Source organism: Leptopilina heterotoma, unplaced genomic scaffold, assembly GCF_015476425.1.
Source record: "Leptopilina heterotoma isolate Lh14 unplaced genomic scaffold, ASM1547642v1 Lhet_197, whole genome shotgun sequence".
Classification (NCBI taxonomy): Eukaryota; Metazoa; Arthropoda; class Insecta; order Hymenoptera; family Figitidae; genus Leptopilina; species Leptopilina heterotoma.
This window is the reverse complement of record NW_025110913.1, coordinates 82,429-102,991: the sequence shown is the minus strand read 5'-3', so window position 1 is coordinate 102,991 and position 20,563 is coordinate 82,429. Positions and strand designations below refer to the sequence as shown.

The following is a 20,563-nucleotide window of genomic DNA, read 5'->3' as shown; positions in this document are numbered from 1 at the left end:
TTTTTAATTAAAATTCTTAAACAATTAATTACACTTAAAAAAAATTATTTGAATCAAATAAACAATTACTTGTCTAAATAAATATTTTTTGGAATCAAATAAATTGCATTTATAATTAAATAAAAATTATTTGATTCAAGTAAATATTTATTTGATATAAACAAGTAATCGGTTCTTAATCAAATAAATTTTTTTCCAAAGTATATAATTCCTTTAATTAATGTAATAATTAGTTAATAAAAATTTGTTCTATTCAAAAATTCAAAATTTGATAAAAAAAGGTTTCTTTCTTTTTACAGATCAGAAGAAATGAATACTTGGATATTAGTGCATTAAACAACACAAAGAGAGCAAAGAAGAATGTACTATTTTTTAATCGTGTGCCAAAAGTTGGTTCCCAAACATTTATGGAACTTATGAGAAGACTATCATTGAGAAATGGATTTTCTTTCAATAAAGACAGAATTCAAAGGGTCGAAACGATACGTCTTGCTCCAATCGAGCAGGTAATTATGGTATTCACTAAACGTATCTTCTTTTCTATTTTACTATTCTGCCATTTTTTGATTAAATATCACATTTGTAATCCATATAAGTATACAACATTGAAAAGTAAGTCAACCGTTATAAGTTTTATATAAAATTCTAAAAGCGATGTTTTTTCATCAATTTAAATGCAAATTTCTATCTTTTTCAATAATAAAAAAAATATCTACAAAAGTAGAGTTTTTTTTAAGTTTTCTTAAAAAAAAATACGAAACCATTATAAATTTGTTTTCGAAATGTTATTACGATAAGAGAAAAGAAGTTAAAAATAATAATAAATTATTATTGCTTCTATTTTTATTATTATTATTTTTCTTATATTATTATTCTTATTATTATTTTTATTTCTACTATTATTATTCCTTTTTGCATTATTAATTATTACTAATTATTTTCCAATAATAATTACTAATAAAAAAGTAGACTATAATAAAAATGTTAAATCATATTTATGTCGTGCTAGAGGAAATTTAATTGATATTTTTAAAACATTAAAAGAGAGAGAAAAAAACCGGTATTATGACAAAATTATTATGAAGGCTGTAAAATCAGGATGACATTAACGGTTTGACACTTTAGAAAATTACAGTTTTACATTCGATATGATATATTCCTGCTCGTAAATCAAACATTGCCACTTGTACGGATTTAATTTATATTAGTATCACGAAATAAATTTTGCAAAAAATTCTTCCAATACTTAGCTGCATTTTTTTCGAAATGAGCGAAAAAAAATTCTCTATCAACTAAATCAAATTTAATTGAAACGGGAAATTCGCTCAATTTAATAGTTATATTTTTTATTGTTAAGTTAATTAATTTTTTATTTATATTTATATTATACTCGCAGAGAAATAAAATTTTCTTTGAATCGAATATAATTTATTTGAGTTAAATAAAAGTTAAGTAAATAATAAAATTGTAATAAATAATAATAATAAATCAGTAAAAATTGATTAAAACTGAAATGTAAAATTCGATAAATAATTCTTTTGTCTTTTATAGTTGCAACTTGCAAGAATGATCAGCAATTTTTTGGAACCATCCGTATATGTAAAACACGTGTGTTTTACAAATTTCACCGAGTAAGTTATTTTTTCTACAATTTTTAACCTTGAAAAAAATTTATTTAATTTAAATGATCAATTTTTGTTTAAAATAATTCATAATAATAAATAAATGAAATGTATCTAATAAATAAATAAATAAATAAATAATTAAACGTTCCCTAATTTGTGCAGTAAAGATTTCTTCCAATTTTTTTTTTTGTAAATTTTAACTAAAATTTTATCAAGAAAATTATTTAATTCGTAAGGAATAATTTATTAGCAAATTAATAATTATACTTGAATCAATCAATTTTTATTTAAATTCACTTTTTAATTCTAAAGCAGTAAAAAGTAGTTCACTAATTTTTATACTAAAAATTTCTTCCAATTGTTTGTAATTTTTCACTAAAAATTTAGTAAATAAAATGAAATAAACGAAATATTTAATATTAAATAATAATTTATTTAATATTTCAAATAAAAATAATAATTTATTTAATATTTCGTTCATTTCATTTTTTTCTTACAAAAATTTTTGTTCACAATTATAATAAAAATTGATAGAATTTTTCAGTATAAAAATTAATGAAACACTTTTCTCTTCTTTAGAAATAGATAATTAATCTAAATAAAATAGTGAAATTCCACTATAACAATTTTAATTACTGGCCAAATTTTCTCTAATCTCTCAATTTATTTTTTCAAGTCAAATAAAATTTGACTAAAATAAAAATTTGATACTAAAAAATATTTATTTGATGTATTTAATCCAATTAACAAATTAATTCTCAGAAGTAAATAAATTTTGTTCAGTAGTCTGAAAATATAATTTTGTATTTTAATTTATCCCCTAAAATTTTTGTTCTTTTTTTAAAATTCAAAATCTAAGATGGAAAAATATGATTTTACAGATTTAATCTACCTGAACCGATTTATGTGAATATGGTACGAGATCCGGTGGAACGAGTGATATCATGGTACTATTACGTGAGAGCACCCTGGTACTATGTCGAGAGAAAGCAATTCTTTCCGGATATTCCTCTACCCGATCCGGCATGGCTAAGAAAGGATTTTGAATCCTGTGTATTAAATGACGATCGCGAGTGTAAATATCTCGAAGGCGAGATTCACGAGGGAATCGGCGATCACCGAAGGCAATCACTTTTCTTTTGCGGCCACAGCGATAAGTGCATGTGAGTTAATTTTTTTATAAAGTAACTATTTTTCTCTTTATACTAATTATTTATTTTATTAAATTAATTACATTTATTAATTAAATTATTTAATTAAATTTACTGCAATTATTATTAATTCAATTATTTAATAAAAAATAATAATCCATTAATTCTATTTAATCAGTCAAAAAACAAAAAATTTGTGCCCGAGCAGAGTAAATTTTCCGTTAGCATAAAAATTATTCTAAAAAAAAAAGAAAAAAATACGTTTTTATCTATAAAAAAAAATAATTCTCCATGAATATAATTATTTATGTATTTTTAAAGGCCATTTAACACTGTGGGAGCACTTGAAAGAGCAAAAACCTCTCTGGAAAAACAGTACGCAGTAGTTGGAGTTCTGGAGGATTTAAATACCACATTGGCAGTTTTAGAAAATTATATTCCATTATTCTTCGAAGGTGCTACCGAAGTTTATAGAGGTAAATAAATTACAAAACAATTTTTTTTTAAATTAATTAAAAAATTTTAAAAAGTATTAAAAAACCAGTAATATTAATATCTATGACAATTTAATATCGAGAAATAATTAAACTCAGAAAGATAATTTTTCACAAAGATTTTTACACAGAAATATTATGGAAAATTGATTATCATAAGGAATTGATTTCAGATCAAATAAATTCCTTTACAAGAATCAACAGAAATTCATTTAAGCCACCAGTGAGCGAAGAAGTCAAGGAATTAGTAAGAAGAAATTTTACTCGTGAAATCGAATTTTACCAATTTTGCAAACAACGTCTTCATAAACAATATAGAGCTCTTAAATTAGCGAATAAATTAACTTCTGATGGACGAAAAACAATGAATGACAAATCAGTATTTTAAATATCTGATGATCGCCAGTATTAGAAGAGGAAAGAAAACAACATGAAAAATTTATCTTGCCTAACCAAATACACGGAACAATTTCTCAGATTTTTCTTAATAAAAGAAAAAACTAGAATCTAATTTCCTGAATTATTCTGATAAAATTTAAAAACCAGTATGACGACAAATAAATAATCGAATTTTTCTTTAAAAAAAAGCCTCTGAATGTAGATTAAAATGTAGATAAAAAAAAAGAAGAATTCTGTATTCTAATTTAATATTCGTTTCTAAGTATATTCCTAATGTTTAAAAACAATTAATTATGTGTGATTTAGTTTTTAGGCTTATATAAGATATTATAATAAAAATAGAGGCATTAATATAAAAAACAATGCTTTTTGAAATTTATATATGCATATAGTGTAAAAAAAATTAGAAATTAAGCATAGTTAATAAATGGGATGTATTTTTTTAATAAAAAAAAAAAAAATTGTTGACGCCTGAGAAGACTCATTGTCACGACTGAATCTAATGTTACAAACTTTTCTTCGAATTATATGAAAATATTCTATATAAATATGAATAATTGTTGAACAAAGAGCTTTTTGTTTCTAATAATACTAAGATCGATATTTTTTTTTATCAGTGATAACGTTTAAAAAATAAAAAAAAATGTATTTAAATCATAAATTATTAAAGTTAATTTTCTAAATATAGTTGACGTTTTCTTAATGATAAACATTTTGAATATGAAAAATGTAAAAATTATGTAAACCATATTTGTGTTAAATAAACCAATCTTGTTATAAAGAATGCTTTTTTTGTAAAGTCCAATATTGTCAAAACTATTAAAGCGAAATTTAGATTTATTTTAAGTTTTAAAATTAATTTAAGAATTAATTTTAATTAATAATTATATTAATTAATTAATATAATTATTTAATTAAGAGGAAATTAATTTTTTTTTTAATGGAAGCAGGAGGGACTCACCGGTCGAAGATCCTGTTTTTACTGTTCCGGAATGTTGACATCATCTTTTGATTGTTAAATTTCCTCTTGATCACTTTTCCAACTCCTTTTTGTTCGAAAAATTTTATCTTTGTTCACTATTATCCTTTTTTGAAAACGGGGCAAATTGCAAATCAAATTTACCATAAATGCAAAATTTTTTCGTCGAAGTATAAGATTTCACTGTAACCACTGTTTTTTCCATTTGCAAGTATCCGTCAAGGAAAAAATACCTGTAAAATTATAAAATATAAATGACTTGACAAAAATATTGTTTAAATAAATATCTATACGACGCTATTTTGAAAATATACAATGTTGCAAATACATTAACTCCACAATAATGTGTACAAACAGCATGCGACAATTTTTCCAAAAAACATAACCTAAAATCTTAGGTAAATGCCATAAATGTTAGTAAAATGTTAGGCATGTTAGATAAGAGAAGATTGGACCATAAATTCAATTGATTATTTGCAAAATCTTCAGATAATTAACAAAATAACAAAGTTTTAGGAGTAAATACTCCCCGTTGACATTCTTTGTTAGCAAACCGTAACTTTGTCACCTTTTGTCAAAATTTAAAAGTTCCATGACAATATTTTCATAAAAAATGATTACCCACTACTAGAGTATCAATTAAAATAACAAATTTTGATAAAAATAAGACTAATTAATCAATTTTGAAGAAAAAATTCACTACATTTTAACGGTCTTGGCACTTGTAGAAATGTTTTTCAACAACAACAAAAGGGAATGAACGGAACAACAAGGATCGGAGCGGAATATTATTCCTGCGTTCTGATTGGTCGTACATATGTGTGGGAAAACCGTTAATTTGCAAATATTTTGTAAAACTTTACTTTTCTTTCTACCAAATTACTAAAATTATGCTTAAATTATGTATACATATTTTATTTATATGGAATTAAATTAATATTCCATGCTTTTAATAAACATTTATACTCATTTCGTGTTCTTTGGGAAATGACGTCAGAACAAAAATTTTATGTTTTACTTCCGTTCTGCGATTTGAAATTTTGAGGTTAAGTTGAAACACAAAATTAAATGAGTAAGAAATAAAACTATTATTACATTGCAAATCTTACCTTTATGTTATTCACCTTGAGAAACTTCTATATTTTTATATTCGATACTTAATTTGCTTCAGATTTTTTAGATTAAAAAGTTCCACTAAGATTAATTCAACACTATTAATTACTGACACTCTCGGCTACAATTCCGATTCCACTGTGTTCCGCGAGCACAAGTTCAAACATATGGAAAATTCGGGAATTTCTATTGGTCGCTCCTGACGCATGCGCCTTAATGTCGATAGTCGCGAACCCTCGCGGCAAATTCAAGTACTCAAAGTGTATACAAATTAACCTAAAAAGTATTTTGTTTGACTATATTAGAAAATGTCTCAGTTTTAGTCAATTTTTTACCGTTTATTTTACTAATTACCAAATAATACTAAATCTGTGAAATTACTATTTTTTTATACACACTCGAAACTATTTTTAAGATAAATTTCATAACTCGGTTAATTTATTAATCTTAAAATATGACGAATGAAACAAGTGAGCAACATGTACAGGGAAAATTCGTTTCAGAAAAAATTTCTAAAATTAGGTGGCAAAATGAACCTTTTGCGGATACGAAAACATTTTTAACTGGCAGTTGGGATAATCCTGTAAGTTAATAAAAATTCCTTCTTCTTTATATTATAAAAAAGTGCTGTAAACAATTACATCAGTCTTTAATAATAACTAATATAATAGACTTGAATATACAATTGTTTCAACAATTATTTTGCAGGTAAATAAAATAACATTATGGACTCTACAAACTAATGAAGATGAGGAATCAGATCCAGTAGTTGTAACGTCTGATCCGTGTTATGGAGATGTTACAGAAATAAAGGTAAATAAGTTAGATCGTAAAATGGAAATAGCAATTAATCTCAAATTAATTATTTTCAGTTTATAAATAAAGACTTTTTTGTTGTATCGTCGTCTGATGGATCAGTAAAAGTCCTCCAGGTTCTAGAAAATCCGTATTCCAAATTTAAGGAGCATATTACGTGGAAAAATATTCACTACTATATGTGAGTCTTGATTTCATTTAATTCAATAATTTAGCAGAAATTGAGTAATTTTAAATTAGTTGTTGATTGTTTTTTTTTCTTTTTAAATCTTTGGAAATTTTAAAATTAATGTATTGAAAATCATTTAATTTTTGCGAATTATTTATCAACAAAATTTAATTCCTTTGAAGGATTTTATCAAAATTTTTAAAAATAATTTAATTCTTTGGAGAAATGTTATTAAAATTGTATTGAAAATAATTGATTTCTCGCAAAGAATTTTATTATTTATGGAAATCGAATAGTTGAATTCTTGCGACAAATTTTTGAAAATGAACAGTAAATATATAAATTTTAAAATAGAAGTTAATTTTTTAGGACTGGCGAAAATGCCTGCTGCACTGGTTTTTCTACCTTTGAACAAGATATTGTTTCCGTGGGAGAGGACGGAAGAATAAATTTACTTACAGCTCATCAGAAAGAAATTGTGCGATCAATTGGTGAGTTTAAAAAAACAATCCTATTTTTCTTTTTTTTAAACATTATTAAAATTACGATTTTCTTTTTTGAAGATACTGCTGAAAGTTGTTCAATATGCTGCATTGATTTTTTGAAACACAACGAAATTCTAACAGGAAATATTCGGGGTCATATGAAAATTTGGGATCTAAGAAACTATCAAGACAGACCCGTTCCATTTATGCTTTCCGATCAAGTTACGGTATGAATATTAATTCGAAACACGCAGAATAAAATAATAATTTTTATAATGTAGAAAAAATTGCAAAAATGAAACTGAAATTAAAATTTCGCCAAATTTATTTTCAGACCGAAGTCACTAGTGTCGCTCATCATCCAACACAAAGACACATTGTTGTTGCTGGCGGAGGTGATGGAAGTTTAACTGTCTGGGATCTTCGACGAAACACTTATCCAGTTTCCCAATTAAATGCACACGCAAAAGCTGTTACTGAAATTTTATTCCATCCAGATAGACCAGATAATCTTTTCACATGCTCCACAAGTGGAGAACTTTGGCACTGGAATAATGCTAGTCAATCGAAAATCAAATTTGGTATTCTTTTTTTTCAAAATAGATTAAATTTTTAATTTTTACTACTTTCAATAATATTAATTTGTTCAAATAATATTTAAAATTATTTTTACAGATAATAATGCAGACGCTCATTGGTTGAATTCTTTCGGCGGTAAAGGAAAAGTTACAGTCTGCGCTAGTGTTCACAAACCTATAAACAGCATTGACATTAATAAATCAACATTATTGTTTGGTTCCGATAATGAAGCTATTTATACAATTAGAAATGTAAATATATAAACAAATTTTTTTTCCCTACGAAAACGAATCTATTTCTCTCCATTTAAGACAATAAATGCATTTGTACATTTTCATTTCAAGAGTATTTTTTATAACGAAAATTTCTATGAATCTTTATTTACTTTTATTAAATGTATTTTTGTTGTTAACCAGAATTATTTGTAGTGAAAATAATGTAGAACAGTGTTTGTTTTTTTATTTATTTTTAATTTAAAAAATATAATTTTCATCATAATTCTTAAAAAATACAATAAAAAAATCCAAGTGCTTTGTAATTAGTTTATTGGAATGAATTAAGACAATACACATTCACAATGTTCAAGATATTTGTTCAAATTACATTTTTGTTTTTTTTTGTTTTTATTATCAATACCCCTTACAAATATATACAAAATTGAAATTCTATCCAAAAATTCTTCACGAATTTATAATTATAAAGCAGGCATTAACAAGATTTTTTCCATAAAAAAAAATTGGTTCCCTCTCCTCGTTTTTAAAAATTGAGACACATTTTTTTTTTGATCAATTTGCGAAATTTGTTTATGAACAGAATGCATGTCATTTAAAAAAGAATTAAGTGTGAAAAAAATTGTACTATTATGACATTGAGAAATCGTTAAATTTTCTCTTTTCAAATAACCATTGATTATTGAAAGCTTACTTGAATTATTTTAAACAAAAAAGCAGTACAGAAAAACTACAATGTTGATTAGTCACAAAAACGCCTTAAAAGTATACATCTTTTTTTTTAATCAATATTTTTTGACATGTCAGTAACTATTTAATGCGCAGTACAAAATGATCCTATTACATCTATGGTGCTAATTTGAATTTCAACTACTATTCAAGGCATTCTAACTTAGATGATAAAAAGATTATTATTCAGTTCTCACTTTTTTTTATACTCGCATATTTTTTTTTTAGTAAAAAAAAAACGTTTTTTTATAAATAAAGTACAAATAGAATGTGTTCAACTGCAAAATAATAGCAATGCATCTTTCTTTAGTGAGATTTACTTGAATAATTCTCAATCAAATGTTTAATTAATGTTAAAAACTAATTTTAAATTACTATTCACGATATTCAGCAATTGATGAACTGTATTTTTTTACGTATTTAAATGACTTCTTTTCTTCTTTAAAATAAAGGAATTTTTCTGTTGCATGGTCATTTTTTTCTTTCTTTTTCTTTTGTCACAAATGAAGACTCACTAATAAAAGTGTGCTGAACTATTATAATTTTTGAAATAATGTTAAGTATTTAGAAGGTACTTAAACCAATTTTTCAAAAGACTTTTATACTGATCTATCAATTGTAAGGGTTAGAAGCCTTCTTGAAATTGTTTCGATTCAATTCTACTTTGAATTACTTCCAATTGTCTCTTTGCTTCACATTGAGGGAAATTTTGTAAATCATAATACTGTGGTGCAATCTTCAACAGCCAATCAGCTAAAAATTAAAGGAAAAATTATTTTCTTTATAAAATATTTTTTTTTGTTATTAAAATAAGTGATAGATTCTTACGTTTGATGTCAGTGACTGTTCGGATGTAATTTTTTGTAGTTAAAACAAATTCATTATAAATAACCCACTCTGGTTTGTGGTCCAGACAACTGCTTGGATGTAGTTGTACAACTTGATTATCTTTTATTGTGAGATAGTGTCCATTTCTTTCTAAATGTGCCACCTGTTTGAAGAAATTTCTATTATTGTTAAATTGATTATCAAATTAAATATTAAATTAAAATTGAATATTAGAATTAGAGAATTTATTTTTCCAGCAAAAAATTAAAAATCGACTGAATGTAGAATTATGGAGGAGAAAATTAGTGTAGAAACATACCTGCATGAAGAAACCATTGACCAATGCTTTCCTGATATTAATGTAATAATCTTTGGAGGTAAAGTCAGTAGATGTTCGTTTCAATTGAAATCTGTCCATAATTCTGCTCAATTGTTGTCTCACATTATCGCCGCTTTTCAATGATCGGTAATTGACGAAATTATCATAACACCATTGGGGATCTTCCATATCTATAAAAAGAAAAATGGTTTTTATTTACAAAATGTAGTAATAAAAATAAAATAAATTATTCCTGAAAAAATTAGAAGTTTAATTAATTTAATTTTAAATAAATTTAAATAATAATTTAATTTTCATTTTAATTCCTTAAAAAGTGTTATAAAAAAATTTGTTTTTTTAATAAAATAAACTTACTTTGTTTAAAAGCGTGGTAAACATTCAGAAGTGTAAGATGATCACCATCAATGTGTGCGAAACGCATTTTAGCTTCATCGGCAAGTTTCTTAGCCTCATTTGGTCTCACAAAGCACTGCGGGACTAATAGCATATCAATCATCAATAAATCACCAAGTTACCTTACACTTGAAGTTACTTAATAAAACTAATACATTTCCTTAATAATAATTAAAAAAATAATTCGAAATATTAATTCGCTTGGATAAAATTAACCAAAAAATTGTTGATAAAAAATGACGAGGATCACAATACTTTTTTTGATTAAATAGGTGAATTAAATTCACAGTTAACTAAGATTTTAATCAATGAAAGTTTTAACAAATTAAAATTAAAAATCATTAAAGTTAAGATTTGTTAAAGTATAAATTAATTAAAAATTTCTAGAAACTAAATTTTTGATTAAAAGTATTTGAAAAATTTACAAAAAAGGTGATAAAATTTTAAAAAAGAAGGTGAAAAGGTGATAGTCTGTGATCCCTGCAGTAAAGCGATTTATTCGCTAATAAATTAAATTATCAGTGTTCACTATTTTCGTTAAAAATAGATTTTATATTAAAATTATTAATAAAATTTCCATACCTGAATTAATCATTATTAAAAATTTTACCTGATAACATAGCCGTTATGCTGAGAATTTCATTACTACAGTTGTGATTACAAGAAGCAATTAACATTTTTGCGAGTTGAGGATCCAATGGAAATTCGGCCATAACTGCTCCTAAATCTGTCAAATTTCCATCGTCGTCAAGAGCAGCTAGATAATTTAATAATTCTAAGGCTCTCATTAAAGTTTCCGGTGCCGGGGGATCCATGAAATCAAAATGTACCTAAAAATTAGCATTTATTTATTAGCATGTCTTCTAAGCATAATTATCTTTGTTTTAACTTTATTAATTATAAAGAAGTTAATTTAACTATTTTCTTATTCTTTTTCTTAGTCATAAAATTAAAAAATACGAGAAATTAAATGTTACTTACTAAATCATCAATTCCGAGCTTCTTTAATTGCAACACAACGCTACCAAGATTCGAGCGTAAAATTTCCGGGTAAGTATTATCTTGCATTTCATTTTTATATGCCTTCTCGGTGTAAAGTCGGAAGCATTTTCCAGGACGAGTTCGCCCGGCACGTCCAGCTCGTTGTTGTGCTGAGGCTTTACTTATCGGTGAAACCAACAACGATTCAACTCTTATTCTAGGATTGTATACCTTTTGTTTCGCAAAACCAGGATCAATGACAAAAACAACACCGTCAATGGTCAAAGACGTCTCGGCAATATTTGTCGATACAACAACTTTACGACCAATTGCACCATTTGGCTTTGTCGGTGGGGCCGGTTCGAAAATTCTCTGCTGTAAATTCGGTGGCAATGTCGAATACAATGGTATACATTTAAGTTCACCAACTTCCGGTCCTAAATTATCCATTTCCCGTTTAATTCTCTTGCAAGCCTCTTCAATTTCCTCTTGGCCAGTTAAAAATAAAAGTAAATCGCCCGCAACCTCTTCGCACATGTGAATTTGAATTACTGTTCTTATAGCGGCTTCCAAATAATCTCTTTCCGGCTCGGGTGTATAAAATATCTCGACAGGATGAGTTCGTCCAGGAACGTTCATTAATGGTGCATTATCGAAATATTGTTGAAATTTACCAGCGTCTAATGTTGCACTCATAATAACTAATTTAAGATCTTTTCTTTGCTTGATAACTTCTTTTAAAACACCCATCAATAAATCGGTGGCCAATGTTCTTTCGTGAGCTTCGTCAAGTAAAATCACTTGATAAGCGTCGAGCATTGGATCCGACATACCCTCACGCAAAAGCATACCGTCTGTCATGTATTTTAATATTGTTTTCGCTGAACTGCAATCCTCGAAACGAATACTGTAACCCACTTCCTGTCCTAGAGCAACATCCATTTCTTCCGAAACTCTTTGCGCCACACTCATAGCAGCTACTCGACGAGGTTGAGTACAAGCGACACCCTTGCTTCCTATACTTTTCGAATATTCTACACACCATTGTGGAATTTGTGTCGTTTTTCCAGAGCCAGTTTCACCTACGAGAACAATACATTGATCTTGTGCCAAGAGTCGCATAAAATCCGTTCGATATTCAAATACAGGTAGAGTAATTCGTTTCTTGTAGAATTCATGATAACGGGGTGTGTAAGGCAATCCAGTGTATGGATTGAGTTGTATTTGCGATTTCGCAGGTGTTGCAATTGCAGGTGAAGTACTTGCGAATGATCCATCACTAAAAAGAAATTAAATTTTAGCGAAAAATCAAAAAATAAACAATAAAAACACAGCTAAAAAAATGTATAAATAAATAATAAAATATTAAATATACTAATCAAAATGGAAAAATCAATTTTTTAAATCGTTTGCTATTTCATTTCCTATAGAAGTCTCACGCACAAAAAACCGCGTGGTCTTTTTTAAGGTTAGGTTTATCAAAACGTATTTACATTTACCTATTTACAAATATAGATTTATCATTTCTTTATAAATTTACAATTTTCAGAATATAAATAAAAAGAAATAAAATCAAATTATTTTCCACAATTAATAATAAAATTAATATCAATATTTGCAAAAATAAAAAATTAACGGTTCTAAATCCACAAAATCATTTTCCGGTTAATCTAGATAGAATCTACTACACAGTTTAATATCAGAATAACAAAAAGACGTACAATCGACCACCAAAATTAATATATAAACAATAAAGCATAAAAATTCAAACATCCTTTAACCTACATATAGGACGAAAGATCTATAACCCTGTTCTTTAAGGTCAACGAGATCAAAATTATTTTTTAAATAATAAATTAGATTCAAAAGAGAAATGAGTGTTTGAAGGAAATTATTTTCTTAGTTGTTTGTCTGAGAAACAAAACTAAAATACTCACGGTTTTCGCTTGACGTATGGATCCACAACTTCAATTCTTCGTTTAGGAGGTTTCGACATAGCTGAGGTACAGCTTTAATTCTAATTAAAAACCTAATTTGTTTACAAAAACTTATCTCAGTGTCGTCACAAAATAAATGAAGCAGTCACAATCAGAAATCGCAGGAAATAATTGAACACGATGAACGACAATGCAATTTCTTTTTTTTCTTCTTTTTTTTTATACACAACAAAAGAGAGAGAAAGCTCTATAACCCCTTGAATATAAAGTTTCTTTCACATTTCATTTGTTGCTGAAATGGATGAAATGGACAAAAAACAAACTCTATTTTATGAATCACAAATTAGAACACTACTAAATTTTTTTATAGAATAAAAGACAATTTTCTATATTAAGAATACTTTAATTATTCTATTTCTCTTAATGTTTAAAATAAAAACGTGGAGAATTTTCTTTGTTTTTAAATTTAATAGGTTAATTTATTGATTTTTTAATAATCGATTCCTTTGTTTCGATATATCGATGTTGTCGATAGTGGCTAAGTTCATGGTCGATAGGGGCGCTGTTCACAGTATAGTTTCTGACGTCACGGAAGGTTGGTCTGTGAATTACCGCTTGGATTCTTGCACTTGCAAATCCGTATTATTAATTCGTGTGTAAATAAATTTCGGTAATTTAGAAATTGCGTTAATTGTTCCGTGGTTAGAAATAAGCGTAGACATCACGATTGCAATGCAATTAATGGCGTAGTAATTTTTCATTTCACTTTGCCATTGCAACAAAGGGGAAGAAAACCAAGATGGCTACCAACTATCTTCAACAATTTCGCGATTTTCAGTCATTGTTAACAGTGTTTCTAAACGAGATGAATAATATTTATTTACTAATTATCGTAATTCTAGAGCTTCCTCACTAAATGTCGTATAATTTCAGTAGTAGAAATCTCATTTGGGAAAAAATTTCGTATCATTGTTACCGTTAGACAAAGTGCTCCAAAAGTTGGCAATCGTGTATTTAGTTTTGTAACAAATTAGCTAGTTTAACGGTCTGGTCAATTCTTTTCAATCGCGTAGTGTTTTTTTTATTCGTGTAATGTTTTTTATCGGAATCCGTTTGCTTGTATTTGTGTTGACAAAAAAAGTGTGTTTTATCGAAGAAGACGTTGGTCATCGCAAAGCAGGAGATTTTCTACCGGTCCGATCAATTGTTTTCAATCGCGTAGTGTTTTTTTTTTATTCGTGTAATGTTTTTTATCGGAATCTGTTTGCTTGTATTTGTGTTGACTAAAAAAGTGTGTTTTATCGAAGAAGACGTTGGTCATCGCAAAGCAGGAGATTTTCTACATGATAAAAGAATGGATATTTTGACCGAAAAAGGAGGAGAGAGTTTGTATGGCACAAAGGAGTTAAATGTAAGTTTATTAATATGACTTTTAGAAAAATAATTCTGAACATGTGAGTTAATTATTTAAAAATTATTATTAATTATAATAATACATGAGTACGAAATTTTGCACAGTGGCGGATCCAGAATTTACTCCAGGGGGGTCTCTACAAATGCGGCGAGTGACGACCATAATTAGCTGACTTTTTTTTATGTAAATTTTTCGCCTCAGGGGGGGGTTCATGACCCCCCCCCTGGATCCGCCACTGATTTTGCAACAATTAGCAAAAAAAATTCTACAATTCTAAAGAAAAATTGAACTTTGTTCCCAAAAGTTTTTTTTATAAATAAATTTGAAACAAATTTTTTTCAAAATATTTGTAAACAATTTTTTTCAATAATTTTTTTTTGACCTGGCGCGTAAATTTTACGACCCTGGCGGTCATTCTCGGAAACAGCGTCTGCTTCACAGCTCGCGTCAACTCTACAACAAGAGTTGTTTGTTTTGAAAATTGCGTTTCGTTCCTGGGTTCCTGGAAATAAGCCATAATAAAAATATGGCGTATGGTAAAATTCGAGGTATCGTTTCGTAAACTTTGCAAACTTCAGACTTTTAAAAAATAGACACGTAGTCCTCCGTAAATGAAAGAAATCACAGTGCAATGAAGGAGCAAAACAATTTTCAAGGCTGAAAAAGAATTGAAGTAATTAGAAAGGAAAGAGTCTTCTGTGCTTGAGTTATCTTAATTATTTTTTATCTCAGTGACAATCAGTGTTTTGTGACAAATACATTGCGGTATCAGACGGGACGCAATTTGACGCCATGATGGTAGGTGGAACCTGTTATCATTATTTGACAGCCGGTTATTTTTGCTTATTAAAATAATTATAGATAATCTATAATTGAAAAAAAGGAAAAATCTTCAAAGTACAATAAATTTATATTTAGTTGAAATCGTTTAATAAAAATTGACAATAATGTTACAGGAGGGTATTTGTGAAACTAATGATATTCTAAACAATGGGCCTACTAAGAAGGTAATTAATATATTGTTTTTCTGTGAATAATTAAATGTTATCTGATGAATCTTTTATGAGTAAAAATAGTTGATATATTTTTCAGAGAATTTTGTGATAAACTTGATATTTCATGTAAATTTTGCTTATGATGTAAAGTATACTGTATAGAAATTTGTAGATTTAGATAAAGAAAATAATTAATTTGTCAATGATTTTTATTTAGGCAAATACGTCAGATCCAGTTGACTTGTCTGATAAATCATTGCAAGTTGATATATCAGATGCCCTTAGTGAGAAAGATAAAGTAAAATTTACAGTACATACGAAAACAACTTTACCCGAATTTCAAAAGGAAGAATTTTTAGTTGTTAGACAACATGAGGAATTTGTTTGGCTTCATGACCGATTTGAGGAAAACGAGGAATATGCAGGATACATTGTACGTAATTGAATTTTATTTCGAATTTTTAACTGAAGTTAAAATAAGTTTTTTGTGAATTCTTTTTCTACATTTCTTTTCTAGTCTACTAATTAAAGTATCTATGTTTTTCTAACTAAAAAAAATAAATCAATTATTAATAATTTTTATAATAAATGACGAAATTTTTATAGATTCCTCCATGTCCGCCTAGACCGGATTTTGATGCTTCCCGTGAAAAATTACAAAAACTTGGCGAGGGCGAAGGAAGTATGACAAAGGAAGAATTCTCTAAAATGAAACAAGAATTAGAGGCGTAAGTCTACTTGAAATAATTTTTTTATTCTTCTTTCTGTAAAATTATCCTTTTTTATAATTTATAATATTATTCGAAATTGTTCAGAGAATATTTAGCGACATTCAAGAAAACAGTAGCGATGCACGAAATGTTTTTAACAAGACTGGCACACCATCCCGTTTTCCGAAACGATCACAATTTAAGAGTATTTTTAGAGTATGATCAAGATCTTTGCGTCAGAGGTGAAAATTTAATAGATTTTTTTCCAAAAGAAAAACATTTTTAATAAGACTTTGTTAAATTACTGTTTGGAATTTAGTAATTTCATTTCCAATCGTGAAATTACATTAAATTAAAATCTTGAATCTTGAATCCTGAAACTTGAATTTTGAATATTAAATCTTGAATCACTGAATTGAAAAACAGATCATTTAACTTGAATAAAATATTTAATTTCTAAGGAAAATGTATAATTAAAACAAAAAAATGGAAATAAATTACTTGCAAACAAATAATAATTTAACAAGGTTCCGCTAATGGGAAAATTCGGAAAAAATTGCAATAATTATTTCTATTTTAGGTAAAAATAAAATGGAAATGTTTGGAGGTTTAGTGAAATCTCTTTCGAAAACAACGGACGAGTATTATTTGTCAGCAACTGTTAAGGACGTGAATGATTTTTTTGATCAGGAAATGACGTTTCTTCATCAGTATAATAATAATTTAAAAGAAGCAACGAGTCGCGCTGATCGACAAACAATAAAGCACAAAGATGTTGCAGATTCTTATATAAAAATTTCAACAAATCTTCTTCAGTTGGCCACATCAGACTCGGGAAAACTCGAGAGGTTTTTAACTAAAGTCGCCGAAACTTTCGAGAAAATACGAGTAAGAATAATTTCCAATTCGTTAATATTAATTATCCTAAAGTTAAAACCTTCAAATGAAGGGAATTTATTTATTTCTTCTTCAAATTAAAATTTTATTACAATAATTTTGCGTCACACTTCAAAAAAGTTAGTTATAAAGTTTCTAAATGTTTAATTTAGGTTTTTAATTTTTTACTACAATCAGAAATGAATTAAAATGTTTTTAATAAAGTTCTTAAAATTTCAAACGTTCAAATAAACGACGATATTTTTTTACTTCTTTTAATTTATATTTTTTACAAAAAAATTAGTTTTTATATTAAAAAAATGAATTCTTAACTAAGTAAATATTTAAATTTAATTATTTTTCTTTCTTTGGGAAGTAATTTTTATAAGTATTCAAGCAGAAAAAAAATTTCGCCAATTTGAACGTTTAAAACTTGTGGATGATTAATATTATTTTTATTTAATCAAAACTAATCTTTATTAAGAATAGAATTTCATATTATAAAAATATTTATTATTGTTATTGTTACTATTATTAATAATTTTGTTATTGGTGATTTAATTCTTCAATATGGAGACAATTTTTAAAATTAAATATAATGACTAATTGTAAATTTTCGTTTTATTAGAAAGTCGATGGTCGAGTTGCTTCCGATGAAGATTTGAAATTATCTGATACTTTACGTTATTACATGAGAGATTCAGCTGCTGCGAAAAGACTATTGTTTCGACGATTGAAAGCTTTACATGCCTATGAAACTGCAAATAGAGCTTTGGAAAAAGCTCGCGCTAAAAATAAAGACGTTCATGCCGTAAGTCTGTTATATTTTTTTAATTAATAAAATCAAGTGCTTATTTTTAATACTAAATAATTAACGAAATTAAGTTAACATCTTATTAAACTTTAAATTCTGTTTAATAATTTTTAAATATTATTAATATAATAATTATTAATTTTATTTAATAATCTCTTAATCTAATCTCTAATCTATATAAATTGAAATTATAATTAATTTTTGTCTTAAACAAATTTGAAGAAATTAAAATAAAAAGATAAAGAGCACATAAATTCACGTAGATTGTGTTCAACTTACTAATTAATTACATGTACGTTACACAATCTTCTAATGGGTGCTTAAATTCTTTTTTGCTCCTCAAGGCACTGGAGGTTGCAGAGGTGTGTGTTCATTTCCCTTATGTGTAATGTCTATATTGTAAAAATTAAATTTCTAACAATTTCTTCATGTCTTTTCTTAATGTCTAGCAGGATACATATTTTGAGAATGTTGGTGTTGGAAATTGCATGATTTATTTGACTTTTAGTTGAAACAAGCAAAATATTAAAATCTTTTCCTTGACTGGGGCATAGTTTTTCTAAAATTCATTTTCTAAAACTTTTCTTTCTAATGAAGTCGAATTTCTTAAATTTCTTTTTCTGATGAAGTTCATTTTTTAAAATTTCCTTTTCTAACAATATTCAATTTCTGCTGATAAATTACTTGTAAAAATAATTAAAAAGTAATTATAAATAAAATAATAAAAATAATTATAAATAATTAAGTTAGAAAAATTTTAGAGTTTTACAAATTTCAAAAAAGTAAAATTTGCCAGAAGTAGTAAAATAAATTTTAGAAAACAAAACTAGATAGAAATTTTTGTTTTAGAAATCAGAACTTGTTAGAAAAACATTTTTTAGAAAACTGATTTCATTAGAAATCGATTTTTTTTAAAACAAAAGGATCAGAAAATATTTTTTAGAAAAAGTGACCATCTATTTCTTCTCTATCTCTTTATTACTAAAAAAAATACCTGCTTTATATATATACTATTGTCTGAATGTCGATAACTTTGTAATTAGTTATTAAAAATATGTGACGCTCCACGAGAAAAGGGACCTTATTTACTCTTTTCATAAGGTCCCTTTTCTCGTGGAGCGTCACATATCTGTATTATTGTAAAGTAAAAATAATTTGTGTTTATTTCGTTAAAATTACTTTTGCTTGACTTACTTTTTTTCTTTCTATTTAGGCCGAAACAACACAAACTGAAGCCTGTGAAAAGTTCGAGCAAATGTCTGAAAAGGGAAAAGAAGGTAATGTGAGAATATTATCGAAAAAATTCGTTCAGTTTTATAAATTGCCTTTGTTCTTATAGAGTTAACGGACTTTAAAACAAGAAGAGTTGCTGCCTTTAAAAAGAGTCTTATAGAACTTACAGAATTAGAAATTAAGCATGCGAAGGTGAGTTTTCGAAATTTAACTTTAAAAGAAAAAATAATTTCTATTTCTCATTCATTGTAATTGTATTTTTTTTGCAGGCACATGCTGAATTGCTCAAAAAATGTCTCTCTAATCTTAGGGAAGAATGATTCTTAATCATTTTTGGCACATTATAAAACGCGCAGAGCGTATTTTTTAATGAAATGCGATGTATTTAGCGTATATTGAACAAAAATTCCTTTTTTTGTATATTACTATATTATAATATATTATATTATATATTTTTTGTTATTAATAGCAATAGTCTTTTTAAGTGAGAAATATTGATAGCATTTATTGAATCGAATAATTTCACAAGATTATAATTATTATTATTATTATGTAAGTGAGAAAACTTGTCTTGATAAATTGTCGATAACCTATTCATTTGAAATGAATATGTTAATGACCTTCTGAATCTGATTGAATTTAATCTTTATCTGCAAAGAGGTTAATATAGTTATTTACTCGAATTATAAGAAATTTTTTCTTTTTTTTCCTCTTTCTTCAAATTGTAATATTATAGTATATGTATAATGTAATTTCTCTTGTATAAAAGATAATGTTATCATTAATAAAATTTTATAGTTATTTCTCACCTCTTCGCATTCTTTTTTTGTAATATTTTTACAAATAAGATAATAATTAGTGGAAACATTTTTTTAAATCTTTAGTGTTATAAATTAAATCTACAAGTTTTAAACGTTCAAATGAACGAAATATTTTTTATGAATAATATTTCAATAAATTACTGATAGTAATGAAAATTAAAAACTTAAATTTTTACATTTCGATATTTTTAAATTAATTGTTTTGATAGTGCCGAAAAATTGTTGCAGCAAACGACTAAACTTTGTAGGATTGTTTATTAATTAACGTTGGACAAGAAAAAAAATTATAAACGATGTCAATAATTTAATTATTTTCACGAATAATATAATTTTTCACTGGAATTTAATTATTTAAAAATATTTTTATAAAATTCTTCCCGAACAATCAATTATTTTCACAAAAATAATAAAATTCATTGAAAAATTTCAATTATTTAAAAACAATTTCAATT

General features: G+C 26.4%; 4 protein-coding genes across 6 annotated transcripts in view; 3 read left to right on the top strand and 1 right to left on the bottom strand.

Annotated features, from left to right (window-relative positions):
• The window catches only part of LOC122501000 (heparan sulfate 2-O-sulfotransferase pipe), a 71,908-nt gene extending 67,612 nt beyond the window's left edge, over window positions 1-4,296 (top strand). The window contains exons 4-8 of the mRNA XM_043610201.1: window positions 300-506; window positions 1,552-1,631; window positions 2,507-2,788; window positions 3,098-3,252; window positions 3,444-4,296. Coding sequence (XP_043466136.1) covers window positions 300-506; window positions 1,552-1,631; window positions 2,507-2,788; window positions 3,098-3,252; window positions 3,444-3,658 — 939 coding nt within the window. The 3' untranslated portion in view covers window positions 3,659-4,296. The remainder of the gene's footprint in view (window positions 1-299; window positions 507-1,551; window positions 1,632-2,506; window positions 2,789-3,097; window positions 3,253-3,443) is intronic.
• A 1,753-nt stretch (window positions 4,297-6,049) lies between these two features.
• On the top strand, window positions 6,050-8,147 carry LOC122500999 (nucleoporin Nup43). The gene is made up of 7 exons (XM_043610199.1): window positions 6,050-6,344; window positions 6,470-6,574; window positions 6,634-6,758; window positions 7,116-7,237; window positions 7,310-7,458; window positions 7,566-7,812; window positions 7,907-8,147. The coding sequence occupies exons 1-7, from the start codon at window positions 6,216-6,218 to the stop codon at window positions 8,071-8,073; spliced, it is 1,044 nt and encodes a 347-aa protein (XP_043466134.1). The 5' UTR covers window positions 6,050-6,215; the 3' UTR covers window positions 8,074-8,147.
• Window positions 8,148-8,338: 191 nt separating this feature from the next.
• Window positions 8,339-13,502, bottom strand: LOC122500998 (putative pre-mRNA-splicing factor ATP-dependent RNA helicase PRP1). The gene is made up of 7 exons (XM_043610198.1): window positions 13,249-13,502; window positions 11,312-12,590; window positions 10,941-11,160; window positions 10,292-10,414; window positions 9,917-10,107; window positions 9,598-9,760; window positions 8,339-9,522 (listed from the first exon to the last, which is right to left on the bottom strand). Exons 1-7 carry the CDS (start codon window positions 13,305-13,307, stop codon window positions 9,395-9,397), a joined length of 2,163 nt encoding a protein of 720 aa, XP_043466133.1. The 5' UTR covers window positions 13,308-13,502; the 3' UTR covers window positions 8,339-9,394.
• A 1,685-nt stretch (window positions 13,503-15,187) lies between these two features.
• LOC122501011 (sorting nexin-6) lies at window positions 15,188-20,098 on the top strand. Of its 3 annotated transcripts, XM_043610216.1 has the most exons (11): window positions 15,188-15,460; window positions 15,619-15,669; window positions 15,875-16,090; window positions 16,264-16,385; window positions 16,473-16,609; window positions 16,948-17,255; window positions 17,872-18,054; window positions 18,402-18,419; window positions 19,271-19,334; window positions 19,397-19,482; window positions 19,560-20,098. In XM_043610216.1, exons 1-11 carry the CDS (start codon window positions 15,455-15,457, stop codon window positions 19,608-19,610), a joined length of 1,242 nt encoding a protein of 413 aa, XP_043466151.1. In that variant the 5' UTR covers window positions 15,188-15,454; the 3' UTR covers window positions 19,611-20,098. The 3 variants fall into 3 exon arrangements, with proteins under 3 accessions (XP_043466151.1, XP_043466150.1, XP_043466152.1); XM_043610215.1 differs by lacking the exon at window positions 15,188-15,460 and having other exon boundaries at window positions 15,610-15,669; XM_043610217.1 differs by lacking the exons at window positions 15,188-15,460; window positions 18,402-18,419 and having other exon boundaries at window positions 15,610-15,669.
• The last annotated feature ends 465 nt before the right edge of the window (window positions 20,099-20,563 follow it).